This window comes from Panthera leo, chromosome D1 (genome assembly GCF_018350215.1).
Source record: "Panthera leo isolate Ple1 chromosome D1, P.leo_Ple1_pat1.1, whole genome shotgun sequence".
In the NCBI taxonomy this organism is placed as follows: Eukaryota; Metazoa; Chordata; class Mammalia; order Carnivora; family Felidae; genus Panthera; species Panthera leo.
In genome coordinates this window covers 114,745,695-114,760,902 of record NC_056688.1, presented here as the reverse complement: position 1 = coordinate 114,760,902, position 15,208 = coordinate 114,745,695, and the positions used below count along the sequence as shown (strand labels likewise).

Below are 15,208 nucleotides of genomic sequence, written 5' to 3'. Positions count from 1 at the left end.
ATAATAAATGCCACAGCTCGGCCCCGCCTCTCTCACTGCGTGTGACTCCCCGGCCACAGGGGCCCTACTGTCCTCCAGCCTGGCATTCCGGGCCCGAGGCCTTCCCCTAAAGGCCCTGGTGGGCCCGGGTTCTAGCCCACTTCTCCGCTTGGGACTGCTGTGTTTGCCTCACTCTGCCCGGAGGTGTGCTGCCCGACCCTTGGGCACAGCTTTCCAAGGGCCAGCGGAAATGCCGGGACCAAGATCCTCACTAAATAAAAACTGAGAAATGCTTACCAAAGGTGGTGTCCGCATCTCCACTCCATGGTGACACAGGTGGTGTGGGGCTGACCTCAGGCTGGGAGGGCGAGGTTCCCAAGCTGAGGCCTGGGGACCTGGGAGCCCCGGGGCCTGCCCCACTGTGGGCATGTGGCACAAGGCTCTTCGCAGGGCGCTGGGCCTCCCCTCACCAAGGCACACCTCACCGGCCAGTGCACACACATTCTCCATCGCGTGTCCCCCTCCCACCACACCCCTGTGACCCCTGCCGATATGTAGGTCGGGTCTGGAACGTCAGGCAGGGTGAGGTCTGACCCAGAGGAGGCTGGACCTTGTTCTGTGGGACATGGTTTCCTGAAGGCGTCCTCTGCCCTGGCCAGTCTGAGGGGGTGCAGCCAGCCCTTCCTGGTGACCAAAAAGGGCCCATGGGGGAGGGGCACTGGAGCAGAGCCGGGTGGTTGGCTGGCTGTCCGGAGCTCTTGGGCGCCGGCAGGCCCCGGCCAACAATAACGGTAGGGACTGCACGACTGGGAGAGCCGGCCGGGCAGGTCCCCTGTGCCGGGAGCCGCCCCCCGCTCGCTCTCCAGTTCCCGTCCCGTCCCGTAGGCCCAACCTGTTCTAGTTCAGCAGGATCCCAGGCCCCTGCAGGAGCAGAGGCCTCCAGACCCCCGACCACCTCCCAGGTGGGTTCAGGGGCTGGGCTGGGCTGGGGCTGGGGCGGGGGGGGGGGGGGGGGCCTTCGGCAAGAGAATGGGGTCTCTCCCCCGGCAGGAAGGTCACGTGCGAGTCCCGCCCAGCTCCGTCTCCCAGCTCGCCGGCAAGGGGAACCCGAGTCAAGGCTGTGCCCCAAAAGGAGATCTTGGGGGCAGACCGCCGTGGGCGGGGGTGGGGGCTCCTTTGTGCCCCCACCCCACTTGTACAGGCCTTACGCGAGGCAGCGGATGCACGCACCGTTTTGTGATATATTCCCTGCTAATTGTTGAACCACGGGAAAGACCGCAACTGGGAGAGCGTAGGCAGCGCCCGCCCCCACTCCTGGCGATGACCGTTGAAAATACCTTGCTCTGCCTCCTGCCCGGCTGGGTCCTGCACACACTTTTTGGCGCCTTAAATCGGGGTCCTCGGGACAGCCCCACCCTCCTCGCCTCGGCCCTGCTCAGGAGGGGTCCCCAAGCCACCGGGGTCATCTCCGCCCCGACGTGAACTCAGCTCTGCCGGGACAGGCGCGGGGGGCGGCGGGGGGCCGCACGCGGGCGCCGGGCAAGGAGTAGGCGGCCGGGGCCGCGCGGAGAGGCGGAGACACGGCGACAGTGGCGGCGGCGGCTCCGCCCGGGGCCGCCCACGCCGGGGTCTCCGTTTCCCGCGGGGCAGCAGCAGCCGCTCCGCGCCCGCGCCCCCCGCGCGCCGCCGCCTTCCCGGAGGAGCCGCGGGGCCTCGCGACAGGTGCGGCGGCGCAGCTCGCAGGTAGGCGCCTCGCGGGTCCCGCCGCCGCGCCCCACCCTGCGGTCGCCGAGGGACGCGCCGACCCTCCGGTGCCCTGGGGGGGCCGAGCGGCGGTGGGCGCGGCGGCTGGCGGGACCCGGCCGGCCGGTGGGCCCCGCTCCCCCGGCCCGGCGCCGCGCAGCTTCCGGCTGGGATGGACCTCTGGCCCCGGGGAGCCCGCCGGCCGCCGGTGGGGGTGGCGCTCCCGCAGGGGCGAGGCGACGGCGTGCGGGGGGAGACGACTCCGGTCCCCCGACCGCCTCCTCCCGCCCTTCCTCACACCTGCCCTCTTTGGACACTGCGCCCTCCTGCCGCTCCTGGAGTATGGGCGCGGAGGGAAAATTAGGGTCCCGGACGGAGGGGAGAGGACCCCAGAATCCCCCAGGCTTGGGGTTAGCTTTGGGAAATCCGGGGCCTGGGCGCCCGGGGGGACCACAGGTGGGTCTGATTAGGGGGCGGAGCGCCATGCGGGGGTTGGGGGGGGGGCGAGGAGGTTGCGCGACCCGGAGGGGGCAAGTCTGGCGGAGCAGAAGGGCCTCGTGCCAGGGGGAGGGCCATCAAGCCTAGAATCTGGCGCGTTCCCGACAAGGCCAGTGGAAGTCACCGGTGCTCCAGGCTGAGACCCTGCACCCGCACCCCTTGGGGCCCGGGGCCCGGTGGGAGGGGCGGCGGCAGAAGGGCAGGAGCAGACGCCGCCTGCCGGCCACCCGGAGGCCGAGGGCGCTGAGGCCCAGACTCGGGGGCTAAGACCCGGCCAGGACTGTCTGAATGCTCCAGCTGGCCGGCCCGTCAGCCAGGTCTCCAGGTGCCCACCTTCAGGGCCTGCTCAGCTCCTCCCCTCGCTGGCCAGTCCGTCACCCAGGCTCTCTCCCCTCAGTGGCCCCGAGCCCCTACCTCCTTATTTTGCATCACAAGTTTCTCCTGTAGCTGCCTCCCCACCCTCACCACTCCCCGCCACCCCACGGCGGTTGCCCCTCCCCCAGGTCCTCTCCTGAACCGGCTCCCCCCCCCCCCCAGGCAGCCTCCACAGGCCCTGAGCCTGCCCCACCCCACCCACGACACCCCTGTCTGCAGCACGGTTCTGCCCCCAGCTACCTTCCTCTCTGGACTTCTGTGGAGCCTTCTCCCGCCTTCCCGCCTGGTGGAAGGAGGCCCCGCTGCTCACTCCGGGACCCCAGCACCCCAGCTTAGCCCTCACCCACAGCCTCTCTGCCTTCCCTTCTCCCTTCTCATTTCTGCTTAGGCCCTGACTCTTCCTTGGCTTTTGCAGCACGTGATGGCCGAGACCCCCACTCCCATGGCCCGGCCTGGGAAGCCCGGGGCCGGGGAGGACCGGCAGGAGGAGGGAGAGGAAGAAGGGGGCTCCGGGAGGCCACGGGCAGAGACGCTGGAGCAGGCCCAGGAGCTGTTTCTGCTGTGTGACAAAGACGCCAAGGGCTTCCTCACACGGCATGACCTGCAGGTGAATCCCCAGTCCCAAGAGGCTGCCCAGCCGGGGGCGACCTTGGCCGCTCAGCCCTGCCACCCTTGCCTGGCTAGGGCCTGCAGAACGACGTGCCCCTCACACCGGAGCAGCTAGAGGCTGTGTTCGAGAGCCTGGATCAGGCCGGCACCGGCTTCCTCACCGCTTGGGAGTTCTGCCTCGGCCTGGGTGAGCGGAGCCCCCCTCCCCCGCCCCACCCCGCTGCCCAGAGACCCTCCGGTGGCACATGTGGCTCTGGAGCCCACAGCAGACACAGATGGCAGCCTGTGACTCTCCGTCGTGTCCCTGCGGAACACACACTGGTGTCAGTGCACACAGGCCCCTGAGGAAGCCCCCCCACCGCCAGGCGATGTATGGAGCTGCCCCTCCTGCTACCCGACCCCCTCCCATCCGTGCCAAACCCAGGTGGGGCCGGGTGCCAGGTTTGCCCCGTTCTGGCCCGGCTGTCACCTCCCATTCCTAAGCCACGAGTCTGACCAGGATAAGGAAAGAAAAACAGGAAACTGGGCTCAGAATAAGGACAGGATGTGTGCGTGTGTGCGTGTGTGTGTGTGTGTGTGTGTGTGTGTGTGTGGTGGGGGGTGGTGAGTGGCGGCTGAGCCAGGGTGCTAACCTACAGCTTTGATAATCTTACCTTCCCATGCCCACAGGGAAGTTTGTGGGGGTGGAGTCAGCCCAGAGCACACCGCCCTCCCAGGCTCCAGAGGAAACCTTCGAGTCGGGCTGGTCAGATGTGCAGGGCACTGGGGGCTCCCTGGAAGAAGAGGAGGAGGAGAAGTTCCGGGAAGCGCTGGAGCAGCTGGGGGTGGCCCCAGTCCTGGGCGAGTGAGTTGGCGCTGACTCGGCCCCCAGTTCCCTCCTCTGCTGCCTCCCCCTCTGCATGCTGCCTGTCCACACTGCCCGCGTGTCTGTTCCAGGCCGGGGTCCCTAGGCTGGGACTGGCCCAGTCGTTCTCCGTCAGCTGTGACACCTGGGAGGGGCTGAGCGTGATTTCCCGCAAAATTTGCATTTCAGGAGGCGAACGCGGCTGGTCTATCCAGGGCTGCAGGTGTCTCCAGAAGGCTTACCCTTCGGGATGGGGTCAGGGAGCCCCCGCTTCAGCCTCAGCCCCTGTCCTCCCCCTGCAGGCAGCGAGCGGTGCGGACATTCTGGACCCGATTGCAGCGCGAGCGACCCGAGCTGCTGGGCTCCTTCGAGGACGTTCTGGTGCGCGCGTCGGCCTGCCTGGAGGAGGCAGCCCGAGAGCGGGACGGCCTGGAGCAGGCACTGCGGCGGTGAGGAGTGGGGCCTGGGCGGCTGGGCTCGGGAGGCGGTAGAGGCGAGACTGGGGTCTGTGGTGCCGGCGGGCTCAAACAGCAGTCCCCTCCCCCCCCCACCTCCGTCCTCGAAGGCGGGAAAGCGAGCACCAGAGGGAGGTGCGGTGTCTGTACGAGGAGACGGAGCAGCAGCTTCGCGAGCAGTGCCAGCGTCTCCGGAGTCAGGTGGGCCCGAAACCCCGCCCCCGCCCCGCCCCGGCCCAATCCCAGACGCGCTAGTCTCATGGCCACGCCCCCTCAACACTGGCTCCACCCGGCCCCTCCCCCGGCGCGTGCCCCCCCGCCCGCCTGGGCTCAGGAGCTCCCCGCACATCCCAGGACCTCCCCCGGGAGGAGCGCACAGGCCTCCTGGAGCTGGAGCTGCAGGACCGCGAGCAGGAGCTGGAGCGGGCAGGCCTGCGGCAGCGGGAGGTGAGTGGTCCCCCACCCGCCCCTGCAGGGTTGGGGTGCTGACAGACCCGGAGAGGGGCCCTATCCCCGCCGTCACCCGTGCACTCTCCGGTACACTTGAGGTCCCGGTGCCTCAGTGTCCCCGACCCCGGAATTACTGGGAGTCAGGGGCAAGCGCAGCACCCCGAAGAAGAGGTGGAGGGGTCCTCCCCAGCTTGCACTGCCCCCCCCCCACCCCCCCCGCCCACATCCCGCAGCTGGAACAGCAGCTGCAGGCCCGGGCCAGCGAGCAGCTGGAGGTGCAGGCGCAGAACGCCCAGCTGTGGCTAGCCAACGAGGCGCTACGAACGCAGCTGGAGGGGACGCAGGAGCAGCTCCACAGGCTGGAGGGCGACTTGCGGAGCCGCCAGGAGCAGACCCTACGGTGCCTGGGAAGCGGGGGGTGGGGGGTGGGTGGGTGGGGAGGCGGAGCATCAGGGGCGGGCCCGGGGAGGGGCTGCGGCCGGCGGGCGAGGCGGGGCGGGAATAGCTTTGGGGGCTCGGGTCCGGGCCACTCCCATCCCCATCCCCCGTCCCGGCCCAGCCCTCAGGGTCTGCGTGGGTCAGGGTCGTGGGTCGCGCCGAGGAGCCTCCCGGCACCCAGGTCACCACCTCTCTCTTGCAGAGATGTGGTTGCTGTGTCGAGGAACATGCAAAAGGAGAAGCTCAGCCTCCTGCGGCAACTGGGACTCCTCAGGTGAGGTCAGGTGCAGGCCGGAGGGGAGGGGCCCCACACAGCTTGGGGTCTCCTAGCTCTCAAACGTTCCCGACCACGGCCTCATCCTATTGGGAGGCAGTCAGTCCTCATGTCTGTCCCCCATCCCTCGGGGGCATCCGCAGCCAGGCACCCCGTCTGAGGGACAGCAGAGCCCGCATTCCCCCCTTGCCCCAGGAAAGCTGCCTCTCAGAGCCCTTGGACTCCCCTTCCCCAGGGAGCTGAATGCGAGGCTACGGGATGAGAGGGATGCCTGTGAGGCCAAGCGGTTAGCCAGCGGTCGAAGGAAAGCTCTGGCCATGGCTCGCATGCCGGGCCCCACCTGCTGCTGTTGCTGCTGCTGCAGCTGGGCTCGCCCCTCAAGATGTGGCTCTGGCCACCTTCCCAGTGCCCGCTGACCATCCCCCAGAGACTCACTGGGCATTCCTCGGAGAGGCCACCCCTCGAAGGCGAGGCGTCATGGCCCATCCAGCATTCGGGCTCCGCTCAGGGCACTGCAGGCCTGCCTGCATGCAGACATGAAGGAACTACCCGGGGAGGGGTGGGTCGGCTGGAGTCTCACGTGCCCCCCTGCTGGGCCTCATCCTGTCCCATCCCATCAAATCCATCTCTGACCAGCAGAAAAACTCCCTCCTCCTAATAAAGTCCATTGACTGCACTGTGACCTTCTCAGCCTATGTGTACGTGCATCACAGCATTTCCCTGGTACGCACACGAGGTACCCATGGCACTCTCAAGGCAACTGGACAGTACACGTGTGGCACATGTCCTGAGGTGCTGGGGTTGTGGATTTTGCTGCCTGTCTCTGGTCATGCTTTCAAGCCCTCACTGTCCATTCAAGCTGAAGCCCCGTGGGGCCCTCTGTGGGAACCAGGGGACCGAGGCCCATTGTCTGGGCCCGCTCCCGGCCCCAGTTGACAATCCCCTCCCCATACCCGTCCTCACACAGCCCCAGGTGGACCAGCTCAGCCCACTGGAGTTGAGCCAGTCCTGAGTGGGACCTCCTGGGGCAGCCCTGCGGCCGCTTCCCATGCCCGTCCCTCCTCCACCCCCCCATCACCCCACCCCGCCCTGCCGCCTCCCTGGAAGTGGGGAGCTGCTGGCCAGACCGTGAACCGTGGGCAAGGAGCTGGGGACCACTATCCATGGAGAGCTTCCAAATGACTGCAGAATCTGACCCACCCTGCCTGGGTCTGGGAATGAGCCTGGTGGGTTGGGAGTCCCCTCCCCTTCCTTACTCCCACTGCCACTGCGGGTTTCCCACCCCAGCAGGTCAGAAGGCTCGGCCCTGTCTACCCCACCCCTTTCCACCCCTCCCGGGACCAATGCCTTCCAGACTGGACTGTCCCTGGCAGGGACCCCAGGCCTCCGCTCCAGGCTGTCCTCCATACTGCACCTAGAGCAACCGCACTCCTGCATCTGACCGCACCCCCAGACCCTACCCCACCAAGCCAGCCTCTGTTCCGCCGGCCCTGCAAGCCTCCGGGTGTCCCTGCGTTGTGGGGAGAACGGGCCTGGGCCTGGAGGAGGGCCTGCTGGCCTGGCCGCCGCCTCCACCGCCCCCAGCCCGGCTCCTCGGCCTCCCGAGGGCGTGAGCCCCGGCTGGGCTGCGGACGCCCCCGGGTGCAGCACGCCCGCCTCCGCAGTCGCGGGCGGACCCCAGCGCCCGCACCGGCGGGCGTCCCCGCCGCCCGCCCTCGCGGAGCACTGCCGAGACCTGCCCTGTGTCTGCCGCCGGGGGCGGGGCCTGCAGGCCGGGGGCGGGGCGCGTCTCACTCCCGGGCCCGCGACCCGCCGCGCAGTCTCCGCGCTCCGAGCCGCCGCCCCCCCCACCCCCCCCCGCGCCCGGACTCCGACGCGTGGCCGGTGAGTGCGCCGCCTGGCTGGGCGGGTCGGGAGGGGCCGAGTGCCCCGGGACCCTGCGCGGCCCGCCCCCGGAGGCCCGGCTGCGGGCGCCGGGAGGCCTGGTCCCGCCGGCCGGCAGCAGTCCCCTCCCGGCCCTTTCCGGAGCGGGACGGAGTGGGGGCCCGGGGCCGGGCGCCTCCTGGGCCTTCGCACAGGCCTGGCGGCCCCTACGACCCCACCCGAGCATCCTAGTCATTGTCTCTGGACACCGGTGCCCGTCCCTCCGCCGGGGTGCGGGTGGGCGCGCCGCAGGCTCGCCCGGGCGGGGACTCCTCCTCGGGCCTGGCTGGCGCCGAGTGCGGGGCTGCCCTGCTTGGGGCGTGGGCCGCGGGCCGCGGGCCGCGGCGGGCCCGGCTGAGTTGCAGGGGCCAGGGCGGGGCGGCTCGGTCCCAGGCCGCGGGAACTATTTCTGGCCGGCGCCTTCCCAGGGGGCTCACATCCGCCAGGCACTCCCGGAAAGAGGGGCCCCTCCTCCGTCCGCCGCCCGCGCGTGGGGGCCGGACCTGTGTCGGGAGAATCAGCCTCTTCAGAAGGCTGGGACCTCACCACGGGCCCAGGGGCAGCCTGCGGGCACGTGAGGCTCCCGTAAGCCCAGCTCCAACCAAGGGGTCTGCGTCTGGTTTTGTTTTGTTTTTCCCTTCCGAGGCTGAAGGGACCGCTGCTTGGTGGGCTAAGGGACGGTGGCGGGTCTGGCAGGAAGGCCCCGGGGCGGGGTGCTTGGGGAAGGCGGGTGGTCCCTCCCCGGATCACACTATGCAGAAATGTTTTCCGTCCTGCCCCGCCCAAGCACTGACCAAAATACCGGGCCTGGCCTCTCCCCTCCCTGCCTGCTCTGGAAACCCAGCTGGTCAGAGCCACTGCCAGGGGCGGCTGCAAGGACGGGTGACAGGCCCTTGCTGATCCAGCGTGGGCCAGACCGGTGACCTGTCCCTGTCCTCCCAGTGGAGCCTCCTAGGGAACTTCCGTCCACCTGTCTCAGAGAGGATCCGTCCTCACTAGCCAACCAGGTGAGCGCGGGGTGGGGCAGGTGAAAGTTCGGCTCTGAGTGGTGCTGTGTAGTCTGGAAACGTAGCCTGGGGCACTCAGCTGCCATCTGTGTCCCGGGGCCCTCTCCCCCCACCCCAGTGCGGACACCCCACAGGAGAGCAGGGAAGGGGTCCCTGGGGTGCCACTCGGGAGCTCCTGTAGCTTCACATCTTGCTGGGGCTGGTGGGACCGCCCCCTTTCCAGCAGAGAGGACCAGCAGAGGAAGTACCCCCAGGTCTGGGGGATGGGTTTCTGCGGGCTCCGAATGCCCAGAACCGCCTGTTCTCACCCTGGTGGGGAGGAAGGCAGGTCTGGCTTTTAACAGACACCTGAGGGGCTTCCCTGAGGCCATGGGGCTGGTAAGGGGCAGGTCCGTCCATCTGTGAGTGGCCTCCTCCTCCCCCCAGCGGCCGGTAGGTGCCTGCCAGCCTGCCGGCCTGTGATGTGGGAATGCTGTGTGTGTGTGGGGAGGCGGGTGGGGCCTGCATGAGCTCACCCTGAGGTGCCTGCTGGGGCTTCTGACCCTGGCTGCCAGCAGGGGTGAGTCAGCCGGTGACGGTTGGAATCCTTCATGGCCCCCTGGTGCCCTGGGCTCTGGTCAGGGGAGCCAGGCCCTTCGGCCTTCAGCTTGGCTGTGGGCACTAGACATCCGCCCTGGCTGCGGTGGGGGGTGGGGGGTGGGAAGGGGGCTCCCGAACTGCCCCTCCAGGAAGCATCCAGGTTCTCACGGATGCGTTGCCAGGACCTTCACTCGGGGCCAGTGGTGGGCTTGGCCTCAGCCAGGGGCTGGCCTGGGTGCCTGTGTCCCCTCCTACTGACCTCCGCTGGCCTCTCGGCCCCAGGATGGGGGAGTTCAACGAGAAGACCACGTGTGGCACCGTCTGCCTCAAGTACCTGCTCTTCGTCTTCAACTGCTGCTTCTGGGTGAGGAGTGGGCACCCCCTCCCGTTGGCCTCCACCGCTCCCATTCCTGGTCCTTAAGGGGAATCCTGGCCTGGGGGCGGGCGTGCCGACCAGTGTGCGCTGCCCACAGCTGGCTGGTCTGGCCGTCATGGCGGTGGGCATCTGGACGCTGGCCCTCAAGAGTGACTACATCAGCTTGCTGGCCTCGGGCACCTACCTGGCCACAGCCTACATCCTGGTGGTGGCTGGCGTTGTTGTCATGGTGACCGGCGTTCTGGGCTGCTGCGCTACCTTCAAGGAACGGCGGAACCTGCTGCGCCTGGTTAGCAGGGCACCGGGCTGCTGGGGGCGGGGGGGGGGGGGGGCTCTGGGGCCCCGGTGAGAAAGGGAATGGTGGGGGTCGAGTGTGACGCCGCAGGACAGCCTCTGCAGTGCTCACCTGTGCCAGGGGTGGGGGGGCATCCCTGCATCCCAGCTCGGCCAGCCGCGGGGAGCTGTCCGGGAGTGCCAGCGCCCGCCCACTGCCATGAGCCCTCGGTGGCCACTTGGGATCTGAGGTTGGGGGCTCTGCTCTGTCGTGCCTGGGCGCCAGGAGTCCTCCCGGGACGGGGGCGTCTGCGCCCAACGCCAGCTGACCGTCCCCGCTCCCCCCGCCCCCCAGTACTTCATCCTTCTCCTCCTCATCTTTCTGCTGGAGGTCATCGCTGGCATCCTGGCCTACATCTACTACCAGCAGGTGAGGGGCCTAGACAGGCCACACGGGGACGCACACACGCGGGGACACAGACACACACGCGGAAACGTGCCCGTGCAAGGGCACAGATGGGCACGTGTGAGACAGGCACACACGCTTGGAAGGACACACGCTCCCCCTCCCCCATGTTCCAGAGGCCCCTGGGGGGGTAGGGGCTCACAGTGCGGATGGACAACTTGCCCGTAGCGCCCAACAGGCCCACTTGGGGGCTCATGCAGGGAGGAAGGTGTCCGTGGGACCTGGAGCTCCCTCCCTGTCCTCAACCCTGTCCACGGCCACCTGGGACACTTGTGCAGCCCAGCCCAGCCCCTCCCCAGCCAGCATCTGGCCCTAGCTCTGCTTGGAGACCCTCCCCCCACCTCCCCCCGGTCTGTCCCTGCCTCCACGTGCCCCAGCTTGGAGGGTCTTGGATTGTTCTGCTGAAGCTGTCCCCTCACCCCCAGCTGAACGCAGAGCTCAAGGAACACCTGAAGGACACCATGACCAAGCGGTACCACCAGCCAGGACACGAGGGTGTGACCAGTGCGGTGGACAAGCTGCAGCAGGAGGTACGTGGGCACCACGGGGGTGGGTGTGCACACCCCTGCGGGCTCCCTGGGCCCCCGAGGGAGTCCCTGCCCCGGGGGCTCAGCCCAGGCCGCGTTGCCGCTGCAGTTCCGCTGCTGTGGCAGCAACAACTCCCATGACTGGAGGGACAGCGAGTGGATCCGCTCCGGCCAGGCGGGTGGCCGCGTGGTTCCCGACAGCTGCTGCAAGACTGTGGTGACCGGCTGCGGGCAGCGGGACCACGCCTCCAACATCTACAAGGTGGAGGTACGTGCCTGGGCTCCCTGGTGAAGGGCTGAGGAGCCGCGGCAGCCCCGGGTGCTGGGGGCCCACCCGAGGGGCCGGACTCGCCCACCTTTGGCACCTTACCCCTCCCCCGCCAGGGTGGCTGCATCACCAAGCTGGAGACCTTCATCCAGGAGCACCTGAGGATCATCGGGGCAGTGGGCGTTGGCATCGCCTGTGTGCAGGTTCGGGGGGGGGGGGCGGGCAGGCCCCCACGGGGGCAGGGGACACGGGCGGCTGGTGGCCGTGCCCTGCTCACCCCGGCTCTGTGCCGCAGCTCTTCGGCATGATCTTCACGTGCTGCCTGTACAAGAGCCTGAAGCTGGAACACTACTGACCCTGCCGGGCGCCCCGCGAGTGCCGCAGCTTTGCCGCCTGACTACTGAGCTGACACTACTGATGGCCCCAGGGCCAGAGTCCCAGGACGCTGCTCCGGACCCTCTCCCCACTCTGCCAGGGAGGTGGCGTTCTCACGCGTGCACCCCCGTGCCGCCACCGTGACCTCTGGGGACCCCCTCCCTCAGAGGGAGCTTCAAGTGCCTTTCTCTCCAGACCAGAGGACTAAGGCGGGGCCCTCCGGCTGCGGGGAGGGAGGAATACTCTGCCTGGTGTGGGGACGCTGGGTTCTGACCGTCAAGTCCCTCTCCGCTTCTCCTGTGGGGCTGGGGCCCTGGGGCCACCCCCCATGCCTGTGCTCCGCCAGAGGGGCTGGTTTGGGGTGAACTGGGCAGAAAGGGGCTGGCCCCCCCAGGGTGCTCCTAGACCCCTGGACACACCTCTGCATGGTGGTCAGGGCATTGCCAGGTGGGGACAGCCGCAGGCAAAGAGTCCCAGAGGCACCTGCCGCTGGGTTGCCTACCGCCACCCCTCCCACCCCTCCCAGCCCCGCTCAGGAAAGCCAAGCGAGCCCGGTCCTGTCGGTCCTGTCTCTGCCCTCCCAGTCAGGCCTCTGCTGCCCCTGAGCCCCTGCTTGGATTCCCCACCACTCCCCCCACTGAAAGGCCACAAGCTCACTTGTTCACGATCACCTCCCCTTGGCAGGAGCAGGGGGTTGTGGGTTCACTCACTGCTGTATCACAAATGCCTAGAACTGCTGCTGCCATGTGACAGGCACTCAATAAAAGTTTGTGGACTGAGTGGGCTTACTCCGTGAGTGACAGACCTGGTTCTGGTCCTCAGGGCTTTCTCCCCAACAAGGGGGACAGAACCCAGTCCCACAAGGGGCCAGGAGGGCGCATCCTGGCGGTCCCAGGCAGCCACGTGGGAGCCAAGGACTGATGGGACTCCAGGGCCGAGAGGCCAATGGCAGGGACAGCTGAGCACAGGCTGCTTGCAGAGCCTTGCCGGTTCTGGGACGGAAGAACGGTGGTGTGGCCAGAGCCTCATAGAGGCAACGGAGGCCTCGAACGCTGGTTTCTAAACCCCCTTCTGGCTCATGTAGGGATTAGGAAAGGGGGTGTGGGCTCAGGAATGAGGACAGGAGGCCTGAGCTTTGGCAGGACGTGTACTGGCAACGGAAGCCAAGGCTTAGGCTGTCTCCCCTGGGCAGACCCTACCTTCCTGCCACAGGTGTATTTACTGGTTCTCAGAGGACCCCATGTCAGACATCTGGGCAGTGGGGCTGGCCCTGAAGAAGGTGCCAGAGAAAGTCGCCTCTGTTTCTTCTAACCACAGGCTCCTGCCTTCCGCCTGCTGGAGGGCACCAGGGTTTGCCGACTCCCGTCCAGGGTGATGGCTGCCGGCTCTAAGCCTCAGCCTGAGCTGGAACAGGACGGAAGTCCCCGGAAGACAGCTGTTTGGTGGGGCCACAGGATTAAACGCTAATGCCCAGGGCCCTGGGAGCTTGACCGGCTCTGACACCCAGCAGAGCCTCCTAGGCCCACCCTCAAGCTGCTGTGAGGGTCTCAAGGGTGGCAGTGGAGGCTGGGCGCTCCCCCTGCAGGAACATGGCCAAGGGAAGGAGCCTGCTGGGTTTGGCTGGTGCCTAGAAGCTTCTGGCAGCAAGACCCTCTGGATGGGCAACTGAGACACAGCAGGCACTCTATTCAGGGCCCAGGAAATCTGGTTGTTGAGATCCTGGGAGGGGTTTCGGGGAATTTCTGTGCTAGGTCTAAGGAGCACCCAGAACATGGGGGTGGGGATGCCAGTGTCCCCTGGCCCCCTAACCCAAGTGCTGTTGGCCGTCTGTGACTCTGTTGGGCTGTGAGAGCCCACACTCCAGGAACCCCCCACCCCCAGGCCGAATGGCTGTCATTTGAATGGCTCTTCCTCCCCCTGGGCAGTGAGGGCCATGTCCATCCCTAAGCAGCTTCAGGCATGAGACAAGGGAGTCCCACAAAACCAGGCCAACCGTTAGGACCTTCTTGTTGTTCTGCAAAGGCCTTTACTGGACGGTTCCTTCCAGACTGGAAGACACACACCCGCAGGCAAGGGACGGGCATGCTCCAGGCTATCCACACCTCACAGGGAGGAACTCTGGGCAAGACTCTGCCGGCCCCTGGTGAGCACAGCGGGCGGGTGGGCTCCAGCGCCCTCACTTCTCCAGAGGCGCATAATTGAGCAGCTTCTCGATCAGGTCCACGTGGGCCAGCAGCATGCGACGGCAGCAGTAGCGCTTCAGGCCAAGTGCATCCAGAGCGTCCCTGTGGGCAAGGACAGCAGGCCGTTCATCCAGGCACTTCCGGGCAGATGGAGGGCCTTGCCCAGGCTCGGGCAAGCCACACTCGGCTGCCGTGGGATGGTTCCAGCTCGGCTCCACAAGTCAGGGAGGGAGACTCCAGGAGCACCGCCCCACCCCCCCGTCTCTGTCTCATTTCTCAAGCCAGTTAGAGTTGTCAATTTTGCCAGGGACTGAGCCCCAGTCACCCTGAAGACTGCTCCGGAGATGGCAGGTTGGGACAGAGCAGGCCAGGTTGGGAGGTCCCTGACGGTGGTATGCTCGCAAGGGGTCCTGTGCAGGGTACCAGCCACTCACTCACACTCTGGACATTGGAACGGACTCATTAGTACCCGGCATGAGCACTCAGCCCATCCCGGGCCTCCGCATTCATCCAAAACATTCGAACCCCTGGCCCCGGGGGGTTTGAATGTGATCAGGACAGGGGACTGTCCACACAGGAGCCAAGAGTCAGACTGTAGTGGCAACAGAGATTCAGACAATATTGTGGTGGTAACTGCAGTGTTAAGGAGCAAAGCCAGAAAAGAGCCCCCGCCACCCAGCACAGCGTGATACCCATGGCTATGTGGCCAGGAAGCTTGTTCTATATCCCCAAGAGACAAATGGTTTTGCCAAGACACGGGGGTGGGTCTAATGGCAGAGAGAGGAGAGAGAAGCAGGTGGACAGGGAGGAAGCTGACGACTTAGGTGCCATGACTTGCCAGGGGATACCTAGAAGTCCCCAGGATACCGGAGGCTTGATACCCAACTCCCCACCTCTCCCCGAACTGCAAGGAGGGGGTGGGGGCGGTGGCAAGGCTCCAGTGAGAACACATCAGTGGAGCAGGGTTGGGAGAGAGCCTAGGGAATGAAAGCTCCCGAAGGGTCACCTGTGTTGATACGAGTGCCCGCTCTCACCCCGCCAGGACCCGGGGACCCCGGGACACCGTCCCGCCGTTCCCTCGCCCCCGCGCCTAGCAGCAGCCCACCCGCAGACCGGGACCCCCGACCTCGTCCTCCGCCCCTGTCCGCACGCGTCACAGATCGGGACCCCTCGACCCCAGAGCCCCACCCCCCGCCCTTCAGTCCCGCAGGCCGGGACCCCTCGACCCCGTTCCCCACGCCCCCACCCGGCCCGGCGCCTCACCCCTCGGTGTACTCGGCCTGCAGCAGCCCCAGGTAGGCCTCCCACTTGTTGCCGACGATCTTGCCGCAGGTGAAGCAGCGCACGGGTATGATCATGGCGGCGGCAGCTCAGCGCTCGCTCGGTCTGATCTCGCCGCGCTTCCGCCGCGGAGCCGGCCCCGCTTAGGGCGCGTCCATCGCCGGGGGGGGAGCCCAGCCCCGCCCCCAGCCTCCCCCAGCCGCCCCCCAGCCCGCCCCGCCGGCCCCGGTGCCGTCAGCGTCCGCTTCCACCCGTGCCGAGTTCCATTCGCGTGGACCGGGGGTT

At 67.5% G+C, this 15,208-nt stretch overlaps 4 protein-coding genes across 11 annotated transcripts; 3 read left to right on the top strand and 1 right to left on the bottom strand.

Annotated features, from left to right (window-relative positions):
* Window positions 1-646: 646 nt before the first annotated feature.
* On the top strand, window positions 647-6,438 carry CRACR2B (calcium release activated channel regulator 2B). Of its 3 annotated transcripts, none has more exons than XM_042905728.1 (10): window positions 647-941; window positions 3,011-3,202; window positions 3,280-3,391; window positions 3,874-4,048; window positions 4,351-4,497; window positions 4,614-4,704; window positions 4,858-4,950; window positions 5,187-5,353; window positions 5,594-5,665; window positions 5,901-6,438. In XM_042905728.1, exons 1-10 carry the CDS (start codon window positions 684-686, stop codon window positions 6,079-6,081), a joined length of 1,488 nt encoding a protein of 495 aa, XP_042761662.1. In that variant the 5' UTR covers window positions 647-683; the 3' UTR covers window positions 6,082-6,438. The 3 variants fall into 3 exon arrangements, with proteins under 3 accessions (XP_042761662.1, XP_042761663.1, XP_042761664.1); XM_042905730.1 differs by lacking the exon at window positions 647-941 and adding an exon at window positions 1,594-1,722; XM_042905729.1 differs by lacking the exons at window positions 5,187-5,353; window positions 5,594-5,665; window positions 5,901-6,438 and having other exon boundaries at window positions 4,858-5,163.
* A 390-nt stretch (window positions 6,439-6,828) lies between these two features.
* On the top strand, window positions 6,829-8,166 carry LOC122201380 (translation initiation factor IF-2-like). The gene is made up of 3 exons (XM_042907238.1): window positions 6,829-6,891; window positions 7,119-7,274; window positions 7,330-8,166. Exons 1-3 carry the CDS (start codon window positions 6,829-6,831, stop codon window positions 8,164-8,166), a joined length of 1,056 nt encoding a protein of 351 aa, XP_042763172.1.
* CD151 (CD151 molecule (Raph blood group)) lies at window positions 7,530-12,239 on the top strand. 6 transcript variants are annotated; one of them, XM_042906307.1, is made up of 9 exons: window positions 7,530-7,549; window positions 8,376-8,595; window positions 9,457-9,538; window positions 9,648-9,839; window positions 10,179-10,253; window positions 10,715-10,819; window positions 10,926-11,084; window positions 11,201-11,287; window positions 11,380-12,239. In XM_042906307.1, exons 3-9 carry the CDS (start codon window positions 9,458-9,460, stop codon window positions 11,437-11,439), a joined length of 759 nt encoding a protein of 252 aa, XP_042762241.1. In that variant the 5' UTR covers window positions 7,530-7,549; window positions 8,376-8,595; window position 9,457; the 3' UTR covers window positions 11,440-12,239. The 6 variants fall into 6 exon arrangements, with proteins under 6 accessions (XP_042762241.1, XP_042762244.1, XP_042762242.1 ...); XM_042906310.1 differs by having other exon boundaries at window positions 7,531-7,549; window positions 8,531-8,595; XM_042906308.1 differs by having other exon boundaries at window positions 7,535-7,549; window positions 8,433-8,595.
* Window positions 12,240-13,465: 1,226 nt separating this feature from the next.
* On the bottom strand, window positions 13,466-15,056 carry POLR2L (RNA polymerase II, I and III subunit L). The gene is made up of 2 exons (XM_042906311.1): window positions 14,906-15,056; window positions 13,466-13,744 (listed from the first exon to the last, which is right to left on the bottom strand). The coding sequence occupies exons 1-2, from the start codon at window positions 14,998-15,000 to the stop codon at window positions 13,636-13,638; spliced, it is 204 nt and encodes a 67-aa protein (XP_042762245.1). The 5' UTR covers window positions 15,001-15,056; the 3' UTR covers window positions 13,466-13,635.
* Between the last annotated feature and the right edge of the window lie 152 nt (window positions 15,057-15,208).

Bases quoted from the DNA above. Each gene is read 5' to 3' on its own strand.
- CRACR2B (XM_042905728.1), top strand. From the start codon at position 684: ATGGGGGAGGGGCACTGGAGCAGAGCCGGGTGGTTGGCTGGCTGTCCG. The intron at 3,203-3,279 runs GTGAATCCCCAG...TTGCCTGGCTAG, and splicing joins TCACACGGCATGACCTGCAG to GGCCTGCAGAACGACGTGCC. The intron at 4,705-4,857 runs GTGGGCCCGAAA...CGCACATCCCAG, and splicing joins GCCAGCGTCTCCGGAGTCAG to GACCTCCCCCGGGAGGAGCG.
- LOC122201380 (XM_042907238.1), top strand. From the start codon at position 6,829: ATGGAGAGCTTCCAAATGACTGCAGAATCTGACCCACCCTGCCTGGGT. The intron at 6,892-7,118 runs GTGGGTTGGGAG...CCGCACCCCCAG, and splicing joins TGGGTCTGGGAATGAGCCTG to ACCCTACCCCACCAAGCCAG. The intron at 7,275-7,329 runs GTGAGCCCCGGC...CCGCCTCCGCAG, and splicing joins CTCCTCGGCCTCCCGAGGGC to TCGCGGGCGGACCCCAGCGC.
- CD151 (XM_042906307.1), top strand. From the start codon at position 9,458: ATGGGGGAGTTCAACGAGAAGACCACGTGTGGCACCGTCTGCCTCAAG. The intron at 9,840-10,178 runs GTTAGCAGGGCA...CCCGCCCCCCAG, and splicing joins GGCGGAACCTGCTGCGCCTG to TACTTCATCCTTCTCCTCCT. The intron at 11,085-11,200 runs GTACGTGCCTGG...CTCCCCCGCCAG, and splicing joins CCAACATCTACAAGGTGGAG to GGTGGCTGCATCACCAAGCT.
- POLR2L (XM_042906311.1), bottom strand. From the start codon at position 15,000: ATGATCATACCCGTGCGCTGCTTCACCTGCGGCAAGATCGTCGGCAAC. The intron at 13,745-14,905 runs GTGAGGCGCCGG...CCTTGCCCACAG, and splicing joins CAGGCCGAGTACACCGAGGG to GGACGCTCTGGATGCACTTG.